At 33.8% G+C, this 9,272-nt stretch overlaps 2 protein-coding genes across 2 annotated transcripts in view; one reads left to right on the top strand and one right to left on the bottom strand.

Annotated features, from left to right (window-relative positions):
• Nucleotides 1-2,660, bottom strand: part of LOC119839044 (ferritin, lower subunit) — a 5,148-nt gene extending 2,488 nt beyond the window's left edge. The window contains exons 1-3 of the mRNA XM_038365217.1: nucleotides 2,436-2,660; nucleotides 1,582-1,697; nucleotides 1-201 (exon numbers count right to left, since the gene is read on the bottom strand). The exon at nucleotides 1-201 is cut by the window's left edge and continues 48 nt beyond it. Coding sequence (XP_038221145.1) covers nucleotides 1-201; nucleotides 1,582-1,693 — 313 coding nt within the window. The 5' untranslated portion in view covers nucleotides 1,694-1,697; nucleotides 2,436-2,660. The remainder of the gene's footprint in view (nucleotides 202-1,581; nucleotides 1,698-2,435) is intronic.
• Nucleotides 2,661-3,212: 552 nt separating this feature from the next.
• Nucleotides 3,213-9,272, top strand: part of LOC119839043 (ferritin subunit) — a 10,022-nt gene continuing 3,962 nt past the window's right edge. Inside the window, exon 1 of the mRNA XM_038365216.1 lies at nucleotides 3,213-3,492. Coding sequence (XP_038221144.1) covers nucleotides 3,432-3,492 — 61 coding nt within the window. The 5' untranslated portion in view covers nucleotides 3,213-3,431. The remainder of the gene's footprint in view (nucleotides 3,493-9,272) is intronic.

The raw sequence follows: 9,272 nt of genomic DNA, 5'->3' as shown, positions 1-9,272 counted from the left end.
TCTTGTCCCAAGTCTCATCTGAGAGCTTCTTGAACAGTTTACTGAAGCCCTGCCTGTTCGTCTGATAGTTGTTATAGTATGCAGCCGATAGCAGATACTCGTAGGATCTGCGCAGATGCAGGTTGGCGTACGCCTGCATCTCTATGGCTACGTTGCCGAGACGGCCGTAGTTGCCATATACTGCGTTACAGCTGGGCAAAGCTGAGCAAAAATTGTAAGTTTAGTTCAAAAAATCCCACTTTCATAACAGAATAACTAAATTGTCCCACTCTCACACTGTAAACGTTAGGATATATTTAAATCCTGGCAATGCTAATCCGGTTTATAAGAAAACGCATGAATATGAAAATACTGATAACATTTTTAATCCTGGCAGTGGTATAGTCACCGATCCATGCTAAGTAAAGCCTGAATTAAAGATGTCCCTTTAAGGTTGGTTATAAAAGTGAAGTCCCGTGTCCCCTAGTGGGGTATGGGGAAGATGATGTACATCCGTTTCACTGATCGATTTTCTTTACGGACAAGTAGGTGATCAGCCTTCTGTGTCCTGCCAGACCGAGACATTTTTTTTGTGCGTCCCCACCGGGAATCGAACCCAGGACCCCTCGGTTCAACGCTCACGCGTTATCCACTGTACCAAGGAGGCGGTCAAGGTTGGTTATAATCATTTCTAAAATGATGGGAGGGTTTATTTATTTATTTATTTTAGGTTCATCAGCTATTGTTGCATAAACAATTACTCTCTATACAAAAAAGTTTTGTATTACACATTGTATGCACAACAATTGAAGATAATCACAAGTTACATACAAACACACAGAAGAAGCTAATGAAATTGTGTTAGAAAAAATTCATTTATGTGAATCCCAAAATGTAGATGATATGCTTCAATAAGTAATTACAATTTTAATTACTAATATAATTACAGGAAATATTATAAATGCCAAAGTTTGTAAGGATGAGTGTGCGTTTGTTGCTTTCACACAAAAACAACTGAACCAGAATTTAATATAATTCTAGTAGCAGATAAAACAATCAATCAAATAAAACACCTCAAATCAATATTTTATTAAAACTAGCTGGCCCCCGCGGTTTCACCGGCGTAAGTCCGTATCCCGTAGGACTATCGGGATAACAGTTGCCTATATGTTTTTTCCAGTTGTCCAGCTGTCTACGTACCAAATTTCATTGCAATCGGTTCAGTTGATTTAGCGTGAAAGAGTAACAAACATACGCACATCCTCGTGGGATTTAATAACTTATTAACACAATAATTCAGTTCAGAGTAAAGAGATAAACACATAAACCAGGGCTATAGCTATCGTTGTATCTGCCAAATCTAAACTAATATTATAAAGTGAAAGAGTTTGTTTGTTTGTATGCACTAACCTTGCGAACTACTAATCCAATTTGAAATTCTTTTAGTGTCAGATACTTTTCAGTGTTAGATCATTCAGATACTTGATGTGGGGGTGTACATCACAAACATAAACTTTGGATAATATAATATAACAATAACTCATAATACATATAATATAGGAATAGGACTCATAATAGGAATTCAGGTATATTCTAGCTTACCTAAGCTGTTTGATGCTTGACCGCAGTCCATAGACACGTCATTGTAGCAGGACTCCGCTGACACAGCAGACAGAGCAAGGAGGCTGGTCAATGCAAGTATTATGGCCTTCATGGTGCTGGAATAGAATCATAAAAATTAATTTGAATTTCTTTGGCAGAAAACCAGTATTTTATAGATATGTTTTTATGAAAATAACAAGGTTTGAAGGTGTCTTATTAAAATTTCCACACTAACAAACCTAATAATGATAGCATAGATAGCAAAAATATATCAAAAAAATAATTTAAAAAAAATACATATGTAGATAGAAGTTAAAGATGAGCGAGATAAGTAAATAATTCTGGCTATGAGTTTGTCAAATATTTACTTCATGCTTCAACTATATTCTAGAATAAGGATAAAGCACAACCTAAATTTTACAGAAAATATTTAAATTCGATATAATATTATGAATAACAGACGAGGGTCAATAGAACAATAAAACATTACACCATTATTAACTTGAAACAAACATTTATAATCTTTTTGATTAATGTTAAAATTTTAAGTTGATAAATTATCTATGTTCTCTATTCAAAACGCTGTGATTACATTAAATATTGGATTATAAAAGATAATGCGTATTGCCTTTCGAACATTGATTTATTGGAAAAGATAAAGGGATTACAAGTTATTAAATTATATTACATCTTTAGATATGGATCCGATGAAAATTAAGTAGGTATTAACTTTTATTGTGCGACAAAGAAACTGTACCTAAGTTTATTCCTTACTCCAATTAAGAAAAAAAAAAACAATTCATGCACTTGACATTTGCGATGACATGTGCAAGGGTAACAAAAAAAAAACTTACCCAAAATTTAATACGTAATTAGAATTTTAGAATTGGATATGCGCAAACGATCCGTTGATAGCGATGCCTTTACACTCACTGGTGCAGAAGGCAACTCCACAAAGAATCGGAACGGATCGGTCGTGTCCTACACGAGACAAAATAAAATAATATATAGAGTGACTTATCAATATTTTCCGCGTAGTAGTTTGACTGACAGCAAACAAGATACAAAGGTAAAGTACTGCTTTATCAGCTGAAGTTGGTCCGATTTATAGGGTTATTGTATTATGACGCAATTTTCCCTTAATAGGTGTTAGTTTTGTGTTTCAAATTTTGTTATATATTATGTGAGTCAATAAATATTTCAATTTTCATCAACAATTATTTGTTTTTGTTGCTATTTGGGAGTACATTTATAGAATTTCATCATCAAGCATTTAAGAAATAATCTCATATTTGTCATAATTTTGGGTAAATTTATAACAATGGCAACATTTATCAATACTCCCCTTGTTTTTAATACCCACTTGGAACACAAATGACCGCACAAAGAACGTTGAGGTTTTGTGTTTCAAGGAATTTCTTCACATTTCGTCAACAACCGTAATCTTTATAATTCTTTTTATTTTACGGATAAATCGGAATTGGGAAGCCAAAATAATTGAAACGAAACCAAAAAGCGCCCATGAAGAGGCCCAAACAAGTTTTATATTTAAAGGAAATATTCCACGAAACGCTAGAAACACAAAACCTCAACGCCCTCGAATCTTCCATCTCCCTCTAGCGTCATGTGTCATTGTATTATGAACGACTTGTCAATACGGTACGGTTTTATCACTGCGTAGATTTTCATGAACCGAGACATATAAGCGCTATTAGTTTTTGTTTTTACGATTTGATAAGTAGCCTTCTGCGCCAGTGAGTGTAAAGGCACTTCTCAAACAACAGTGCCACCCTAACCTTCGTATTACTAGTTATTTTTAATCGTCAAAATATCTGTGATATTGTAGGAAAATGAAGACTTTATCGTTGGCTCTTTTCTTGGCTGTCTGCTCTGCTGCATTCGCCACACAATGTAAGTTTGTTTTTTTAATTGCTTCTGATAACCGACGATGACTTGTGATATTAGATTTATATAGGTACCTACTCATTACACAGTTTATTGTTCATTACGAAATATTTTGGGGTTACAAATATTTTTGTATCTAATCATTGTATTACATGTTATGTATTCCTTTTTTAATTGTTTTATCAGATTAAAAATAAATGTCGAGGACAAAGGACAATAATTCGAACTGACAGACGAATAATAAAACATTCCGAATTCTAATTGGGTACTAACAAAACTGTATTCATAAACTTCCTTTGTTTTTGAAAATTTAAAACTCGAACAAAGATAACGCAAATTGCAATAATTGTCACATTATTAACTTTTATCATATTTTGTTAAAGCTGTGAGGGATAGTTTCAATTACCTATAATAATCAATGTGTGTCATCAAACGACTTCAAGGAAAGGAGTAATTGGACTGTAATTTTTTGTGTGTTACCTCCTAACATTTACCGGATTAACCGATTTTTACGATTCTTATTCAATTTGAATACTGAGGCCTCCCATGTGGTCCCATTCCAATTTTGAGTAGTTCTGACATTTTTGAAGACGGCTTAGTTTTCCATTTAGGATTTTCCAATACTAGTGGTCCACCCAGTCTTCACCCTGTGTAGAACTATATAGTAGAACTTGCTGATCAATTATGTATCAGTGAAAGAATATTTGAAATAGGCCCAGTAGTTCCTTAGGTTATTGTGTACAAATAAACAAAGAAAAATTATTTGTATAACACAGTAGTAACAAGATACCACAAAGTGTGTTATTTCTCTACACAAGAAGAGTGTAATAATGGCACTCTCATTGAATAGTTTTAAATATAAATTGGATGAACGGAATGTTCTCTTCAAATCATAAAACACACAGGCATCAGCATTTTTGCTGCTAGTGTGCTTAAATAAAATAATAATCCTACTATCCTACTAATATTATAAATGCGAAAGTCTGTAAGGATGTGTGTGTGTTTGTTGCTCTTTCATGCAAAAACTACTGAACCGATTACAATGACATTTAGAGTGTGGACAGCTGGGCAACTGGAATAACATATAGGCAACTTTTTATCCCGATATTCCTACGGCATACGGACTTACGCGGGTGAAACCGCAGGACGCACTAGTAATAAATAATAAGGACCTGTGAAGCCTAGGTGGATGGAGGCTAGTATCTAGTAGTTTTTGCACTATTCCATTTATTGCCTTACCAACCGCTTGGCTTTACCTTTGTTACTTTGTAAAACTTTCTACTGTTGAAAGTATCATCAAAATCTGTTTAGTAATTTAGGCCTATCAACCTACCTATCAAGCGATATTCCAAAAAACTATGGAGCTTAGACTGTGCTTTATTAATGGTTCCATTGATGACTTATGATGATGATCACTGCTGCACCGATCTAATGGTAAAAGAGATTTTACAATTGGTCCAGTTTTGTTAAAACATTACAAACATACATGCAAATCTTTCCTCTATATAATACTAGCTGCACCCCGCGGATTCACCCGCGTAAGTACGTATCGCGTAGGAATATGTAGATAAAAAGTTGCCTATATGTTATTCCAGTTGTCCAGCTGTCTTCGTACCAAATTTCATTGCAATCGGTTTAGCAGTTTTTGCGTAAAAGTGCAACATCCCACATCCTTACAAACCTTCACATTTATACTATTAGTAGTAATTAGTAATATAATATTAGTTTAGAAACACACATTTTAGATTTTTACTCCTTGTGCTGGCAAACTTTATTTTTCCAGAATCATTTCAATCATTTCAATCAAATCAATCTTTTGTATGTGGTAGTCGAGCACGCTTCGGCACGAATTGGGCCAGCTCGCACCGGGGAAGTACCACACCCCCACAGAAAACCGGCGTGAAATAGCATTTTGCTGTGTTTCGTTCGGTGAGTGGGGGAGCCGGAGGCCTATATCCTTTTCCTTACCCTTTCCAGTCCTTTCCTTTATTCCTATCGCCAATCCTTTCTTAATCCCTTCCCAAAAAGTCGGCAATCCATTTGTAGAGGCGTAAGGTCTGCAATGGACCTTATGCCGCTCCAAATGTTCATGGGCGGTGGTAGCGCTTACCATCAGGCGTCCTACCAGCTCCATTGCCGAATGTGACATAAAAAAAAATCATTAAAGATTAGTTACCCTGACAACTGCCATAATGTAAAAATATTGTCAATAAGAATTCTTTCTGAAGAGAACTCTTTCTGGCTCTGCCCAAATATCAAGATTCCTGTTTTATCCCTGCATTTAATCAGGATAAAAAGTACCCTTTCACCAAACTCAGCACGTACCCTGTCTGTATACCGAATTTCTTCAAAATCCGTTTAGTCGTTTTAGCATGATTGATGTACAAACAACTAAAACAAACAAATATTTACATTTGTAAGTGTGATTTGTCTTTGAGCCAAATTCAATGATTTTTTTATATTTGAAAGCTGGTGTACCTTTGCGTGGTGCAATTTTTAATTTTTTTTATAATTATTATAGTTTGAATAGATGTTGGAAAACAGTAGTCTAAATGTAGTTATAATGTATAATAAATAAAAATCATTATTTGTTTTCACAACTTATTAAACTACTGAGTATTTACGTTATGATGGGTCAGTGTCTGAAACAGGTCATTAAAAGACCTGTAGTAAAGATCACTAGCCCCCCCCCCCACCCCCCTCATGAATAGCACAAATAGTAGTAATAGAACATATGTTTGAAGTTTGATCAGATACAATTTATTCACAAAAATTATACAGGAAAAGTCTTTTCTTTTTACACGCTTTTTATTAGCTTCACCTGTATGTTTGTACGTTTGTTTTTATGTTTGATTGTATGTTTGTTCTATATCACTATCAGTACATAGTAAAAAGCAATGACGCTAACCGCGTATGTATGCTTAAATCTTTAAAACTACACAACGGATACAACGATGATGGGATTTTTTTAAATAGATAGTGATTCAAGAGGAAGGTTTATATGTAAATAACATCTATTAAACTACTCCGAATTTAATGCGTGCGAAGCCGCGGGCTAATTTTTCTTATTTTCCTTAGTACTTAGTTTATCTCTCTTAATTTATTGCTTGAGCATAACAAAGATGTTTAGTGTGTAAAATAAAATTTTAAATTAACGCTATTGTTTCTGTTATCAACTGGCATCCCGAAAAACCGAAAGAGGTTCGTAATTTTTTTTTTTAATAATTATAAACATTTGTTTGTTATTCTTTTTATACTTTGCTGCTCCATGGGTTTTTAAGTTTTATTGTAGTTTTATTAGATGCAACTACAGAGATTTGTGGATATTGGTATTTCAAACCGGTTTACGACGTTTCAATGGCATTCCCAGAAAAGTCTACAATTGATTAATGTTTTGAATTTAAAATTAGAATAGGTTGTAGGCATTCTTTTATCTGTCAAAGGTGCGCTTTGCCATTGGTCGCCGCTCGGTATTGTTTCACCGCGTGTCATTCTCACAGATAACACATTTCGTTCTGTATTTCCCTAAGGGATTGTACCTTAAAATATCTGATGAAATCATTTATTTAAAAAAAATGATTATTTATTTATGTTGCTACTGTATTTTCACTAGAATCAATGTTAATTAGGATTTAGTAGGCAGACTAATTTAACAGAATTTTAAAATTCCGTTAAAAACATTACAAATCAGCTATCGCGCCCTCACCTAGTTCAACACCCCCATTATTTCTGGGCCTTTCGCCCCCATATAGGCCTCCAGCTCTCACAAGGGGGCGTTATCGCCTTGTTTGAGTGTAGTAACTATATAAAAAATAAATGTTTAATGATAAACATAATGTGCAAAATATTCAAATTAGAACTTTCAAAACAAAGAAAAAAATTTTCGTGAAAAGTAAATGAACTTATATTAATTCATTGTACGCATTGTCTTTTTGTATTCACGCTCGCTGTTAAGTGTTCGAAACGTCGGGTTAATAATATAATGAATAAATCGCGTTTAAAATCCGTTAAAAAGTATTTAATTTCTAAAATTATAATACTCGCATAAAATCAAATAGAAGTAAATACTATTATATCTTTGCTTCAAACTTACATTGATATTTTAATATATTATATAGTTATTACAAAGTATTATATAAATATTTTCTTAATTTAGGCAATTATATTTCATATTAACCAAACTTCTGCCTTCTGTAATCTTCTCGAAGTCTAAGTTTTATACAAATAAATAAAACTTACGATATATACAGAGGCTAAAGTACCCTAAATCCAGATGAATCTATTTTATCAGACATGTATATTTTATCGCAACGTGACAACTTGAAATAACTAGATAAGATATTATGATAATCTGTTACCGTCGCATCGCTTTGTCCATGGTATTAATAGATATGGTGGGAAATCGTTGTCTTTATTTATTTATTCCATTTCAAAATATGAAATTCGAACGAAAACTTTTATCATTACAAGAACTTGAAATTCGAACACAATTGCGAACTGGCAGCGAAGAAAGTTATTCCTTTTCTAAATTTGAATTGATCGAATGGAACTAGAAACGAAATAGTTGGTCTACACGACACATGTTAGTTTGCGCAACATTTTTCTAAAATGCTAATAAGCTACTGTTGAAAATTGAAATCGCATTTTAGTTACTGTTATTTACAAACTAATATTCAATCCATTTATGTTTTTATGACTTTTTTTTCTTCTATGTTTCATCAACTTTTATTGCATTTACGATTGCGCATTTTACAAGAACTCATTAACTTGTGTGGACGATGGCATTGATAGACTTTTGTTTGCACAAACATGCAGGTTTGTGTCGTGTAGACTCGCCATAATCCTTTCTCAGGCATAAGTTTGTATCGTGTAGACCCACTATAATAATTCATCTAAGAAATCCCGCCAATTTCTTTGGACTGCGTTGCCAAGTTTCTTTATAAGCTGACCTTTGATCCCGCGCTTATTTTTGTATTGAGTTGTAATAACGCCTCGTTCGTTCTATGCAAATATATGACGTATATGTAAAATGGCGGATATATAATGGGACAAAGATAACGGCATATCGAATGTTCAGTCCGATTGAATAACAATATTAATAAATAGTTAAAATATTATACTTTTTCCTACATTTTTGGGACATATTTTATGACTAGACGCTCGTCCCGGCTCCGTCCGGTTATCCAGATTCCTGTTATATACCAAGGGAGCATTTAATCGGAATAAAACGTAGATATCTGCGGAAATTGAGAAATAGTTTATGCTTTTTCTGTTTCTTTGTCTATACGCTCGAGCTTATTTTTTGAAAACCCCCAGTTGTTGAGGGTCAAAGTAAACGCAAACGAAGTCGCGGGCACCGGATAGTCACTATATAGTATAAAACATATTCACTTTCTCAGCTCCTATGTATGCTTAAATCTTTACGCTACGCAACAGAATTTGATGAGGGTTTCTTTAAATAGATAGAGTGATTCCAGAGGAAGGTTTATATGTATAATAACATCTATTAAACTACTACGTATTTAACGCGTGCGAAGCCGCGGGCGAGATCTAGTATAACATATAAGTACCAAGACGTTTGTGTGTATAAAATCGTTATCACTAGGAAAACAAATGCGAACCCTATTAACCCTAATTAGTTGTCTTGTAAGTGGTCAATCTGCTGCGTATTATGTTGTTTTCGAATGCATCTATGCTCTTGGTTGTTTTATACTTAGTCTGGCCATAAATACTGTTACACTTAATTATAAAAAAATATTGCATTTGAATTTCGAATCTGTCATTTT

The sequence above is a fragment of the Zerene cesonia genome, unplaced genomic scaffold, assembly GCF_012273895.1.
Source record: "Zerene cesonia ecotype Mississippi unplaced genomic scaffold, Zerene_cesonia_1.1 Zces_u007, whole genome shotgun sequence".
In the NCBI taxonomy this organism is placed as follows: Eukaryota; Metazoa; Arthropoda; class Insecta; order Lepidoptera; family Pieridae; genus Zerene; species Zerene cesonia.
The sequence above is the reverse complement of the archived record's forward strand: the minus strand, read 5'-3'. Positions and strand labels throughout refer to the sequence as shown.